This window comes from Herpailurus yagouaroundi, unplaced genomic scaffold (genome assembly GCF_014898765.1).
Source record: "Herpailurus yagouaroundi ecotype Mexico unplaced genomic scaffold, PumYag 139, whole genome shotgun sequence".
Classification (NCBI taxonomy): domain Eukaryota; kingdom Metazoa; phylum Chordata; class Mammalia; order Carnivora; family Felidae; genus Herpailurus; species Herpailurus yagouaroundi.
The window spans coordinates 80,080,909-80,096,461 of NW_024412394.1; the positions used below are offsets into that span (position 1 = coordinate 80,080,909).

The 15,553-nt window shown below is 35.9% G+C and overlaps 1 protein-coding gene and 1 long non-coding RNA gene across 2 annotated transcripts in view; one reads left to right on the plus strand and one right to left on the minus strand.

Annotated features, from left to right (window-relative positions):
- The window catches only part of TRDN (triadin), a 403,209-nt gene that overhangs the window by 235,645 nt on the left and 152,011 nt on the right, over positions 1-15,553 (minus strand). The window contains exon 10 of the mRNA XM_040474537.1: positions 12,446-12,523. Coding sequence (XP_040330471.1) covers positions 12,446-12,523 — 78 coding nt within the window. The remainder of the gene's footprint in view (positions 1-12,445; positions 12,524-15,553) is intronic.
- LOC121030000 (uncharacterized) overlaps positions 1-15,553 on the plus strand; it is a 37,439-nt gene that overhangs the window by 5,788 nt on the left and 16,098 nt on the right. Inside the window, exons 2-3 of the long non-coding RNA XR_005790020.1 lie at positions 3,649-3,754; positions 7,535-7,643. This is a non-coding gene — a long non-coding RNA (uncharacterized LOC121030000). The remainder of the gene's footprint in view (positions 1-3,648; positions 3,755-7,534; positions 7,644-15,553) is intronic.

Here is a 15,553-nt window from a genome sequence, read left to right on the forward strand (position 1 = left end):
ACCCCTTTAAAGTTTATTTTTATGCAAAATTATTGCTTCTTTAAGATCTTTTATTGTAAATGTTTCCAATGTGTCTTTCAGTAAGGTAAGAAAAACATAAAGATAAGATTGTTTTCTAACACTTTTTCATTTTCAGTATAATATTATTTACAAGAGATTACTTTTGCCATATTTTCATCTTAATTTTTTTTATATATATTTATCTGTATCTGGAAATGGATTGCAAAAGTATTTCATTACATACGGAATGTTAAGAATGCCTAGAGGGCCTCCCCCGGGGTGTATCAGTCCATTAAACATCCCACTTAAGCTTAGGTCATGACCTCTTGGTTTGTGAGTTCAAGTCTCCTGTGGGCTCTGTGCTCACCTCTCAGAGCCTGGACCCCGCTTCTGATTCTGTGTCTTCCTCTCTCTCTGCCCCTTCCCTGCTCATGCTCTGTCTCTCTCTCCTTCAAAAATAAATGAACATTATTTTTTTTAAAGAATGCCTAGAAACATCAGAAAATTAAACTTTTCTTTTTGTGACAAAATTATCAATATTTAGAGAAAAAGCTGGTTATCATTCAAAATTGAAATATATATCCCCTTAAAGCACTATTTCAAAGATACTGCTATTTTTATAACAGATCCTTGAGAAGTCAGGACTTGATTTACTAAATAAATTAAAAAAACTGAATAGTTATTTTCAAAAACAATTTGACTTTAAAATTACTAAGAGTTATTGGACATGTGTGTAAGTCTGATTTTCAATGGAAACCTTTCCATTTTTAATAATATGTCTAATGGACATCAATATTAAAAAGGAAACAAGTATCCTTTCAAAGAGTACAACTTTAAAGTTGTAATCATTTTAATATGTTGAATTTGCGTTTATTTTAACTCATGGGCTACATAAATTCCATCATCTCTCATGAACTATACCAAAGTAGTAACAAAACTTTTTGTTTTCTCTTTCCACATATAAGGTCTATTCTAGTAGATCAAAAATTTTTACATGTTTAATGTTTAAAACATTAAACATAACATTAAACATCAAAACATTACAGCAAACAAAAACATTAAAACAATAAATCCTTTATTATGTTACCAGTTGCCAAGACTCTACTCTATTTGGCTAAAACTGACCTGGCTTTAAAGATGCATTTTGTTCTAGAGAAGAAGAAAAGTATCTTTTGGAATTGTAACAAACTCGTCTAAGAGGAGGAAACATTTAGGTTAATCTGACACAAATAACAAATAAATGTTTTATAAAGAAATACTGGTACTTACAAAGTAGAGCTTTGGAGGGATCCAGTTATTTTTTATAAAATGTTTTATGAGAAAAATTTGCTGGCATGAGAGGTTTTAATCAGAATGCCATAATAAGAAAGCTACTAATAGATCATGTTCACACATATTCACAGCCCACGTCATCCTTAACTTCCTCTCTGTTCCTTTATAGATCAAAATACTGGGTAAAAACTACTTTCTTGATACGATGATAAAAGTTATGAGAGAACAAATAACAGATTCCAATCAACAAATGGCTCCTTTACTCTTTCCTGCTTTGTGGATGCCACCCCTTGATCCCCAGCATAAACACTTACTCCTGCTGGAGGGTCAAATCAGATCAACCCTAACTATACTGTTAGATGTGTAGGGGTAGAAAAAACTTCCCTTACACATAGGTCAATAGGAAAAAAGTAAATGTCTCAGAAAAAAAGTCTTTCCAATAATCAGTGGTGGGAAGTCAGAACCAAATGACAAGAGAGAAAAATTCTAGAGACACAAGTTTCTTATGAAATATATTTAATACCTATTAAAATGTATTTATATTTCATAATCCACGAAAAACTCCCATTTCTTTCCCTTCTTCTTTCCCTTTTTCTTGACATTCTTCCACTTGCTTAAGATAGTCCCTCTCTGTCTGTCTCCCTCTGCCCCTCCCCCACTCTGTGTGTGTGTGTGTGTGTGTGTGTGTGTGTGTGTGCACGCGCACGCGCGCGCGCGCGCTCTCTCTCTCAAAAATAAAAATAAACAAAAAAGAGTTATCTTCCAATTCCCTCCCAGGCTTATTGAGGATATTACACACATCATTTTACAGAATTTTGATGATGTGTTGTCTTAATGCAGGACATAGCTCTGACTGAGCATCTCTCTTAGAGTTACAGGGCTTTTGGCTTTGTAAACCACTACATTCCCCGACCTCTTCAGGCCTAGGACTGATAAAGCCTTCCTGTTTTTGCTAGCCCTGGGATGTCTCACCATACCTCTGCATCTTGATATGCCAGGGACCCTTACATACTCAACAAGCCCCAAACTGAGCTCATTATCATCTCTCCAAACCTGTTCTTATTCTTAATGCCATTCATTTACTCAGGTCACACAGACTTTAGCAATCATGCTCAACACTAACACTTAATTGCTAGTCTTAAAATAATGGAAACAGTCTAAACCTGGATATGAGACACCTGGCTTCTAATTCCAATTACAGTTGACCCTTGAACAACATTTGAATCACACTGGTTCACTTACAAATGGAATTTTTAAATAAATAGAGTATAAATATACAGTAGTATAAATACAGTAGTATAAATATATTTTCTCTCTTATGATTTTCTTAATAACCTTTTTTCTAGTTTCCTTTAAGAATACAGTATATAATACATATAAAATATGTATTATCAGCTATTTATGTATCAATAAGGATTCCAGTCAACAGTAGGTTATTAATACTTAAGTTTTCTAGTAGTCAAAAGTTATACATGGATTTGTGACTGCTTGGAGCGGGCAAGCAGTGCCTTAGATCTCCACATTATTTGAAGGTCAAATGCATATCACTGTTATAGCTGTGTTCTCCTAGGCAATTTACTTGATTTCTCTGATCAGCTCTAAATTCTAAAATGATGTGAAATCATATGTACTGCTTGGAGTTGTTTTGAGGGTTAAATGGAATCGTTCAAAAGAAAAGTAGCATAATTTTTCCTCATGAGCAGTAGCCTCCTATAATTGTCTCGTCTCCAGACCCCCATCTCCACCCCTCAGCTATCCATTCTTTCTATGGCTGATGCAATAAATCTAAAATGTGAATCTGATCATACTCCTTCTTTGCTCAATTGCTTTAGCAGGCTCATGTAGTCTGTGAGGTGGCATAACATCTTTAGCTGTGTGTACAAAACCCTTCAGGATATGAACCAAATTCTATACTAAGAAATTATATAGAGTTTCACATATACTGACTAGTGCCACTAATGCATTATTATCTTCTAGAGATACCAATTAAAAACTACCATAATATTTAATGATTTATTATACATATAAGAGAAATTTCCTGATAAAAATAATAACAATAATAGCAATTAATGGTTGAGTACCTAACTGTGCTAAAAAATGTGCTAAGCTGTTATACACATTATTTCATTTAGTTGTGTTAAGTTTCTAAGTTAAATAACTAGTGAAAGTAGTTTGGTTTATATATTTTATCAAAATTAATACCTAAAGGTCAATTCCATCAAAAATTGCTGAAAGATATAAGTTTATTTCACCACAAAACAAAGAAAAATATTACATTGGCCTAAAGTTCAATAAAATTCATTGTGTCATAGAGTTAATGGAATAAGAACGGGGGCCAAATTTCTATTTTATTATTTTATGTTCTTTGCTTCTTAGGATATATCTCACTGAAGAGCTAAGGTGATAAAGTTCTTGGTTTAATAGAATTGTAAATAAAACATTACTAGCTCCTGTAGAACATTGTCCCCGGATTCATCCTATGGTAAGAAATAATCTTATAATAAGTTTCCTATAATGCTTCATTCTCCTCTACACAAATCCTACCAACCCACTCTTTATGGCCCAATGCAAGTCTTGTGATTTCATTGTATAGCCTTGTCTCACTCATATCTCATCTCCATCCTAACTTTTACAGCTTTTATGGTCTGTACAACTTACTTCTGTACATCAGTAAATAATGCATCGTGGTACTATTCTATGCACGGGGGCATGCCTGGTTGTCCCAAGTAGATATCTCTATCCAGACCACAAGCATACTGTAAACATCCCTGGTAGCTATTTAACCTCTATACAAAGCCATTAAGTCCGCCCTCTGCTCTTAAGATAGTTAATTACCAACCCATCAGCCTGAAAACAATAAGCTTAAAATCTTTGGGTGGAAGTAAAAAGGGACTTAAAGAGACCATTAGGGGCACCTGGGTGACTCAGTCAGTCAAGTATGTGACTTCAGCTCAGGTCATGATCTCATGATTCATGGGTTCAAGCCCCACATCAGGCTCTGTGCTGACCGCTCAGACCCTGGAGCCTGCTTAAGATCCTGTGTCTCCCTCTCTCTCTCTCTCTGCCCCTCCCCTGCTCACTCTCTCTCTCTCTCTCTCTCTCTCTCTCTCTCTCTCAAAAATAAATAAACATCAAACACACATTTTAAAGAAAGAGACCATTTAAGTTCTGTCCCCACACGTTACAGGTGAAGAAATGGAGATCCTAAAAAGTCAGTTGATTTGTCAAAGGTCATATAACTGATTAGTGTCAAAGCTGGGATTAGAAGCTGAGTCCTTGGCCTTCTCTCTAGAGTTCTTTTGCCCACATATGGATGATGTCATTTATTATATTATTTACAATTGCCATACTAAGTACCAATTGTATATTTATACAAGAAGATGATAGGGTATACAGTATTTATTTACCTTATTATATTTGCCTTTATTTATGTAAATTATATGTTTATAATAGAATATTAAAAGTAACTTTAGCATAAGATATATAGTTAATAAAGGATCACATAACTTCTTTCCACATATTTGCCACAATAGACAAGTTGTGACAATTTTACACTAAATGTTGAATAATTACATGTGAGTAGAAATCTTGTATTCTTTAGAGAACAATGACAACAAAAAACATGATGTTGTGGGGGATGTCCATGTTGAGTAGGGGGAAAGAAAAAAATCTTTTCGCATTGTTGATTAAAAAATAATAGGATCATATCTGGTAACTGTGCTTCTACTACGATTTTATGAAGCAACGTTTTTTTGTTTTGGTTTTTTTTTTTTTTTTTTTTTTTTGGTGATGGGGTGAGGTTGGAAAATGTTGCCTGAAGCTGTTTGTTTAATCACTGAGGATTCTGTCTGAGAGGAGTCAGGGGCTAATTCCTCCTGAGAAATACAGTTCTGATGAACATTTGATGATAAAGTGGCTAAACATAAGAATAACCTAATGTTAATATAACAGTTGCCATTTCTTTGGGGGAGGAACTCAGTAGTTAAGCTCTCTTAATGAGGTAAGTGGTAGCTTTAGTGGCTCTTTGAACCTGCAGGGTTTTGAGCCCCAGGAGAGCTCCAGTGGATATGGGAATTCTGTCACAAAATGTAATACTGTTTTAGAAAGAATGTGAGAATTAATATTATATTTAAGTTAGTCCCTTTTAAGTTATATCCGTAATTAAATGCCAATTGACAATGTCAGAAATGATTACATGATGTGATTGTTATATGAGATTTGTTTAATGCTATTGTAGCCAACTTTCCATGGCCAGACATATCCTAAAAAATATAGGAGGAGTCAAAGGAAACAACTGATTTAATATACAATCAGTCCTCACATCCAAATGTCTAAAGCAATAAAAACTTCATTATGATGTGCAAAGTGTGTGATGTGGGGAGAGGAGCGAAGTTAAAGGACGGCAAGATACATCTTCAAGGCATAAGACAAATAGCTTGAGAAGCACACCAAGATTTCCAAGAAGGAAGTGTGTGCTGTGAGAAACTGATTTTCCTTGTTTTCAGTGCCATGAAATTTTCCTTGTTTTCAGTGCTTTTAAGGGCCTCACAGACATGAGAGCAGTTTCACTCACAGCAAGGCCCATGATTTTTTAAAATCTGTTAAAATTCTAAACTGTTGCCAATGTCCTGTGAACAAACTTAATAATCCAGTGTGTAGATAAGCTCTACTTTCTTAAAACAAAAAAATGCAAAATATGTTTAAGCTCCCACATTTTACCTGTTCTATCTGTATTCTTCAAATCAAATAGCATACGTTAGTGCCACATGCAATTTCCTTTTTATGTAATGCCATTTTCTTGCAACTTGGTCCTAAGGAAGTTTCAGACTAAAATAGTGCATCAAGGACTGTGCATAATCAACCTCACTAAAAACAGCTTGATTAATACTAAATATGTCCTAGTTCCTAATCAATTATGTTAATGAAGTTGCAGGCACATCTGCAAGCCTTGACAAAGCCCATGATCTCAGCATCGCCTGATAGCATGGACTCCTTGGAAACCTGTTCAGGGCCAGTGTCCTCAGCATAAAGACTCTTTCTCTGGGAGTAAAAGGAGATACTAGCAAAAGCCCTGTAATCCTGCATCATTATGTTATTCACTTAAACACCATATTGGGTTCCAGGATAAAATGTCAAATTAAATAGCTCTTTAATAGAACAATAGAAGCCTAAGTGTCCCACTTTACAAATGACACATCCTTTTCCAAGTGACAGACTGATAGGCAAAACATTTTCTACTTGGTGTTTTATGAACCTCTTGTAGGAGATAAACTGGAGCCAAACACTTGAATAATCTATCAAAATCTGTCTCAAATTGGGGAATTGGAGTTCCTTGATTTATGTCCATATCCCAACAACAACAACAACAACAACAGAATTAGAATCCAATGAAACTTAAGGTGACACTATTATTTATAGGCTATCCCTTGTCCTGTGAACATTGGGGCAGTGACAGAGTCACTCGTCAGTTTTTTGTCAAATTATCTCCAGTAACACAAGCTCTTATAGTCCAAATGCCAAACAAAATGTGACTCTGACCTCTCTCTGTCTTTGTCTCTGTCTCTCTCTCTCGAGTTCTAAGCATTTTTTTCTAAATAATCTGCTTACTAGCTAGGTAAATGATATACAATAATTGCTAGTGATGAGTTTACTCAGTTTTGGTTTTATTATTTTCAGTATAACTCAGTTACATTTGAATCCAGTTAAGACATTTTTAAAAATATTTAACTCCTATCAATATCAAGAATATGCAAAAGATGATACAAGTTGGGAATTTATACTGGTGAGAAACCACATATGATAGAAATGCAAAGGCAAATCATCAACTACGCAAAAAGAAATATTTAAACAACTCTAATTGTATAAGGTAAACATTTAAGCGGCTAATTTACTAATAATGAGGCTCAGAGGTTACCAAGTGCTAAGGACTGAATTATGTCTCCTCCAAATACACACATGAAGCCCTAACCCCCATATGACTGTACTGGATGGAGATGGGGCCTTTAGGAGGTAATTAAGCTTAAATGAGGTTGTAAGAGAGGAGCCATGATCCCATAGAACTGTGTCCCAAGGACAGGAAGAGCCACTTGAGGTCTCTCTTCACCATGTGAAGATAGCAAGGAATAGATGTCTACAAGCCAGGACATGGGCTTTTTCCAGAAACCTGACCATCATGGCACTCTGATCTCAGACTTCCATCCTAAAGAACTATGAGAAGTTTCCGTTGCTTAAGCTACCTGATCTGTTGTGTTTTGTCTGGCAGCTCTTGCAAACCAAGACATCCAGTGCTGATCAGGAATTTAAGAAATTATAATATCGAGAGTAATTGTCTTCACATAATGGTCACACACAGAAATGACATCAAGAGCCAAGTGAGTGAATGGGTGAAACAGAGGTGTGGCAGTTGATGGAAACAATGGGAAACTCCCCATATTCAAGATGACCACACTTAAAAATCAGTACGTAGAAAACTTGTGTGGATCCAATAAAATGTGTGTGCAGCAGTTTTGGATGGGAGACAAAGGTTTCAAACCTGGGACTAGTCCTGGACTGTTCTCTAAAAATTCAGGAAGCATTGTTGATTTGGAGTCTTGGAGTAAGATTTTACATGTACTTTACGTTAAATTGTGATCTCTAATGACCAAAAAAATTCTTTTTTTTTTTAGATGGGTATTGATATACCACTGATTAACAGATGATACAGGATTTTATTTAAAGCTTAAAGCTACTAGTTCATTCCATTTGTGTAGCTGGCCAAATCAAAACATTTTACATACTGTACACTAGGTTATTATAATTTGCAAGTATAATGTAACCTTTCCCCCCATTCCCACTGGCATTTCTCTTGCTCTCTTGCAAGCCGTTCTAGAATGCTTAGGTACTTGACTTGAAAACTATTGTTCTTTCCCAGACAAGTAGCAGTCAAAATTTCTCCATGGGTGACATTTTAGTCATTCTGAAGGACATTTGGCCAATTACAGGTCATTTAGGTGACTAGTCCTAAATTAAAAGCATTTTTAGAAATATTTAATTGCTCTCCACTTCCCTCTAAATCACCTAGGGATTTGCTACTGAGATGGAGTCCTAGACCAGAAACATCAGCAAACATTGGGAGGTTGGTAAAAATGCAGAATCTCAGGCCCCACACTAGACTTACCAAATTTGAATCTACAGTTTCACAAGAGCCCTAGGAGATTTGTGCGCACACCAAATTTTAAGAAGCATTGCTAGGTTTCTCTATACTAAGATCAGAACATGATGTTTCTATCACAGAACTTCATGAAATCTAAAGCACAACACTTTATGTCTTCATCCTCCAAAACTTGTTGAGGCCTCAGAAGACATGAAGGTAGGAGCCTCAAATGCTGATGTCTTCATAGCAGTATATGAGAAAGATCCTTGGGCATAGAACTAGAAATTCTGGGCTGGAAACCCAGATCTGCTATTTACTAACTTAGCATAAATAAATAAATTTCAAACCTACATTTGTTAATCCTTAATAATGTGTACTTTACAAGGTTTTGAAATATCAAATGTAAAATTCATATAAATACAGAAAACATAATATTCTAAATAAATATGAGTTGCAGAGAGCATAACTGCAGGTGTGACTTGGTCAGGATCTGGACAGAAGGTGAGTAGAACATGCTGATGTCAGAACACAACCAAAGGAAAACATCACCTGCCCAGCTACCCAAATCCTTCCCTGGTTATTAGCTGTGTGAAATATAAATGTATAGCCAAAAGGATCATTTGGTCTGTAGTCAATTGGATAATGTATCTCTCACCAAGGCATTCAGATTAAATTAAATTAATTAATTTCATTTAATTAAAATAAAATACAAAAGACTATTTGAAACAGGCTACCAAGTTTAGGTGTTTGTGTAAAACAGTTTGTTGCATCTGTAAGGTTTCTTTACACATGGACGTAAACCAAAGGTTCTCAAAATTTAGTGTGTATAAGATCCAGCTGAGGAGCTTGATAAAAATAGAGATTTCTTTCCTCTCTGAATTGCCAGAGAATCTGATATGTTAGGTCTAAGATACGGTGGGAATATGAATTTTTAAGAAGCCTCACAGTTGATTTGGTGCTGACGATCTGCAAACTATTCTTTGTGAAAAGTTGTCTTAAATCAATAAAATGCAGTCAAAGGAGAATTCCCAAGTTTATCAATATCAAACACAGTAATAATAATTGAAATATTTGTAGCTCTATTCTGTCTTTACAAGACCTCTCTGTGACAGGTAATATGAGTATCAGTATTTTACCAATAAACAGGCTAAAAGTTTAGTTATTGCATTTGTTCCTGAAGGTAGAAAATGGCAAAATCAGAATTTGGATACAGATCTGTGTGATTCTAGAGCACAGGCTGTAAATCACCATTTTCAGAGACACAGAATTCCCACAATCCCTCTAGGTAACAAGAAATGTTCAATAAGACCTGGTCCCCTTTGTGAGACGGGTTTGGATACATGAAATGAACTGAACTTCTCAGACATTTCCTCCTCATTATGGAGCTTTATCTGGGGATGGGGTTTGGGGGATAGAAGATAAGTAAGGCATAGAGGTAAGGACAGCTTACATGAGTATATAATTCCAGATAACAGCCATATAATATTTTCTGGAGTTCCATGTGCCAATTTAGCATGGACTGCTCAGTAATTCTACCTGGAAGCCCATGCGAAACTGTCATGTACCAGTCTGTCCTAAACCCATGACATCCTGCTTCTCCTCACCAGGCCTGTTTTATTTCAGTGGTTTCCCATCTTAGTTAACTGCACCTCTGTCCACCTCGATATCTAATTCAGAAAGCCGGAGTCATTTTAATTACTTGTTGCATCTCCGCATGCATAGTAATCAGATACTTTAACCAATTGGTTCCCTTTCCAGGTACTTTTCCGATCTACCTGCTCTCTCCAACCATTACACCACGGTTAAGTTCTTGCGTTACAACTTAGTTGGACTATTCTCTTCTCAAGTGTCTGCAATCACTCTCATACCACCTGTCTAGACCAGCAGGATGGCAGTCAAATTGTCTTTTTAAAATGAACATATCTATCTCATCTATGGGAAATTCCTTATCGTCTATAGAAAAAAAATTACTTTGCTGAGGTGAAAATATTTTGCTTGTATATGCACAAAATATCTCTGGAAGGAGCTAACATTGTTTGCCTAGAAGGAGAACTGTGTAGTTAGTGCACAGGGCCAGGAGGGAAACTTTCCACTACTTTAAATCATTTTCATAATTGTTAAAATTTGAACCATGTAAACATGTCAAAAATTTTAAAAGGAAATAAAAATTCCTTAGCTGGGTGAAATAGCATGATATCAGAGATCTGCAAAAGTAATAAAAATACAAGCAGTAAAAAAACAAAAAAAGGAAGAAAAAAAGGAAAGAAAAGAAAGGTTGGATAAGTAAGAATAGAAAATGTTGATAAATGTATCTGCAGGCTGAGTATATTGCAGATTTATTTTACTATTCAATGCTTTATAATAAAAATTTAAAGATAAATATAAATCCCAAGCTTAGCCTACAAGGCACTTTGTGATCTGTCCTTTGCATGCCTTTCATCTGTCCCAGACCCTCTTCATACTGCCTTCTTTCTCTCCAAGATGAAGTACTTAGGTGTATCTGAACAAAACCTCTTTCTTTTCATCTCCATATTTTTTGCATATGCCAATGCTTTTGTTGGTAATGTTCTTGCCTTCCTTGTGTATTCTTCCATATTCTTGGGATTTAAGCTCCACAGCCACTTCTGCAGAGAAGCCTTTCCTGGAATTCTACTCACCTCTTCCAAACAGAGCTATGCCCTACCTTCTTTAAGCTTCCACAGTACTCAGCACTGGTTTCTATTTTGGTTCTTATCTTATGGTGTAATCACCACAACTCTTAGAACCCAGCAACCAAGGTGCCTCCAGTAGGTTCTGTGCTTTACAGGGTTCTATGTGCCCTCCTCTGGCTACATCCTGCCCTAGGTCTAAGGGTCTGTGGGGATGACAGGGTGTGGCCACCTGAAATTTTTTCCTCTCTTACACTTCAGGTCCTAGAACTCTGACCTTTTTTATCTGCCAGACAGTTCTTTCTCTGGGGATGCTGAACTCATGGGGTGAGCAAAGTTGACAGGTAGCTGCTGGACAGATGGGTGTGGAACTTGGGTAAGCAGTCTGTGTCCACACACACATACACACACACACACACACACACACACACACACACACACACACACAGAAGGTCCTTTTCAGTGTTTGACAGAGCTAGGAGTGGAAGGGGTGCTATGATGGTCTGAAGGAGACCTCCATCTGTACCCTTGCAAAAAAGTAGTGGTGCACTTGGCTTTAATTCTTTGTGTTTTATATCTGGCTTCTCTTTAATTACTTTTAATTTTACACCTGTAAACTGAGTCTTAGTAGGACAGGAACTATTTTCTATTAATCTTTGAATCTCCAGTACTTTGGGCAATACCTGGTGTGATCCTATGGTTGGAATTTAATAAATGATAGTTGAATGAATAAATGAAGACAAATGATTTTGAAAACTTGATTATGATGACACTTGCCTCCCCTAATTTTGCCAATCCCCAAACACCATATTTTGAAGAACTAATTAATAGCAGTAGTATTAGTCATTAATTTTATAAAGTGCTTATAAACTGGCACACACACACAGATACACACCATTGTATCCTCACACTAATTCTATGAGCTCAGTACTATTTTCAACTCATCTCATGGGTGATAAAACTCATGAAGAGTGAGTTTAAGTAAACGAAAATGTACAAAACTAGTAAGAGGTGAAACTCAGATTTAAACCCAGAAACTCTGTCCTAGAGTCATAAAGACACTAAATTGGTCAAGTTGTGGTAAAACTGCATGAGTTGCATGACATATCCTTGACTATTTGTCTCTGTACTTTCTAGCTTGATTTCCAGAGCATGAAGCTGGTCATTCTTCTGGAAGCTGATGATCACCAGTATAAAATCTTAAGAGGAAAAATTTTGGTTTTCCAAAACACAGCAAGTTGTAATTTCAGAGAAAGGAAACTGTAGCTTAGATGTACCAACACTATTTAAGAAAATATGGATTTTTTGTTTCTGCTGTTACTATTGTTTTTTGTTTCTCTGCATTCTAGTTTATCTATAATAGAGGAGAGCTTTGGAAACATAAAATACTTGCCTTCAGGGGTAGGTGATGCCGGAGTGGGTCTGGAAGCTCGTTCTGTTGGTAATGGAGGTGGTACGGCTGGGCTTTGTCCTGTGCACACAATGCAGGAGTAGGTATTGAAAAAAAAAGTATTAACAAATTTAATATCCTCAACTAAAATAGCTAGATCCTTCCCCAACATGCATAATTCATAATCTGAAGTATAAATTCATATTATTATGCAATAAGAAAACTGTTATTAGGTGAGATCTTTAAGTGGATACATACACAGGTTCCGTTATCTTCAGAGCTATTTCTGAATATATTACTTTTCATAGATGTATATACAATGTTAAATATATCTACTGGACTTCATTAATGGAAAATCTACATGCAATCAAATAAAGCAATTTATTTTCAATATGCACTTTAAATTATGGAAACTAAAATCACAGAAGCTGAGAGGAGTCCTAATATAGAGAAAAATCACCATTTTTTTTTCATTTAACTTAAAATTCTCAAATGATATAATAGGGCAATAAAAGAAGGTTAAAATTCATGGGCCTTTTGATATTGAACAGGTACATTTTCTCCTGCTGAAGTAAATGACCTGCAGTTAAGTAAATAATGGGCCAAAGGGAAAATATATTCAGTTTTATAGAGCCTTGAAAGGCTCCCTCAAGTCTCCGGGCTTATTATGAACTGTATAAAAACCCACAATCGTTTCTGAGTGCTTCCTTATCCCAAGTGATTTCTTTAATTAACCAAAACCATCCAGGCCATGAACTGTAAACATTAACTAACATATGATCCCGTATGAAATGTCTGCAAAATGTTTTATCATTAATTTTCATTCCACAAATTTCTGCTGTGTGTTTCTTTTAAATCCAGGAATTGGTGTGGGCATAGGCACCTTGTGAAATCTCACTGACAACTAGATATTATCAAATGTCAGCAGACCTGACTGCTTACTGGAAGTTTTCCTTTTTTTTTATATAATTTGTCAAAATTAGTTTGGTCTGGTGAATTGTGGATTAGCAAGCAGAGCAACTGGAGAGGCACACACACCACCTTCTGTGGTGGTGAGAAGGGAGGAATCCTGGACCCTCTTGCCAAATAGCAGTTAGTCTCCATTCATTATAGGAGTCCCTTATAGTGGTTAGACCATCTAGGTTGATTCTTGAGCATATTCTAGCATGCATAAAAGCACATTGTTTCATGACACTCCAGTCATATACCTAGAAAAGTATCAATCCATATTATCATTAATTTTTTTTTCCTAATGAGAGCAAAGATCTGATAGAAACAGATGGCAACATGAAAGTTCCTCTTTCAGTGTACAAAGAGAAGATGAGGCTGGGCACTCTAAAAAAAGTTTGATCTCCATTATTTTTCCCTACCTAACATTTACATACTGCTTACTCTATGCCTAGAACAATCCCAATCAGTTTTGATACATTAAGTCATTTAATTTTCACAAGATCCTTAGGAGTAGGTGTATTCTCACTTTATGGTTTGAAAACTAAAGTGAACAGGTTTTCAGGCCATTCAGCTCCTAAGAAGTGAGCTGAATTTCCATGTAGGCTCCAGATTTGAGGTGCTCAAAGCCCCTTTCCCACTGCCTAAGGTCAGAAAAGGGTCGTCTTCTATAAGGGAGTCCATGACTGCAGGTGGAAGACTCAGTCTCTACTTACTTCATAAGTCAAAAGGATGTATACTTGTAAATATCCATTCTCAAATCTTTCTAGAGAGCTGTTCTTGAAGAAAATATTTCTAAAGTAGGCTGATATTTTGTAGCTTTTAAATCTAGGAAGAATCTAGATTTAGGAAGGAGTCAATTAAATGATTAAAACTTAAAGTACAAGTGGCCATGAATATAAATCAATTGTTTCTAAATACTAAGGCTTTCAGAAATATCTTCATAGAATGGTGCCTATTCAATCTAAGTCACTCCTTTCCAGGTCATACTTTCATGAACAGTGGTGATGTAAAATCTCAATCCTTTATAGTCTTGATAAGCTTTTTAGAAATTTATTTCAAAAATATATGAAATTCTTTCCAAAGGAATTATTCATAATTTATACTCTAAAATCTTTTTAGATTTTCCTGGAAGAACTATAAAGTCATTATTTTATTTTAAAAACATTTTAGTGAGCACTTATTATGCATCAATAATAGCAAAAACATTAGGGGTGCCTGGGTGACTCAGATGGTTAGGCATCCAACTTTGGCTCCTGTCATGGTCTTATGGCTTGTGAGTTTGAGCCCCATGTCAGGCTCTGGACTGACAACTCAGAGTCTGGAGCCTGCTTCAGAATTTGTGTTTCACCCTCTCTTTCTGCCCCTCCTCTGCTTGTGATCTCTCTCTCTCTCAAAAATAAATAAACATTAAAAAATAATAATGGTAATACCAAAAACATTAAACCCCAGCCCTGCCTTAAAGAAGTTCCAAATATACTGACTAAAACAGACTTAGATCTCTATAATAGATTACTATAATACAGTGTGATGATGGTAAATAATATATACAGAGGGGGTGTTGTAGAAAGATCCCTGGAGTAGATTAACTGTAAACTGCATTGAAAGACCTAAAATTAGTTTGCCAGGTAAAGAAATTAAGAGAAGAGATTCTACACAGAGAGAATCTGGTGAAAAAACAGTTACTGGATGCCAACATACGTAGGACTCCTAAAACAAACTGGTGCCTTCTGCAGCAGAAAGTGCAATATCCAGTTTATGTCAGAAATTCTCTACAACTGTAATCAACTATATCATGCTCCCTAAAATGTCTAACTGCTACATTGTGAGGCAGTGGACACAGTGGGGAAGTAGGACCACACAAACAACAACAACAACAACAACAACAACAACAACAAACAAAACAACAATAAAAAAAACAGAGAAAGAAAAAGCCAGATGTCTTCCTACCTTCAGAGTGACAGTTATAAATCACCCTGGCAGGGGAATTATCAGCTCAGAACAAGTTTTTGTTGTGCTAGGGAGCACTAAAACAAATCAGATACGTCATAGTAGAGCATGACGCATGACTTTAGTACTGACATAAAGAAAAGTCTTCTTTCGTGTTCAAATAATGTCAGAGAATACTGTTGAAATCTGAGACCATTTTATTTTATTAGTTTT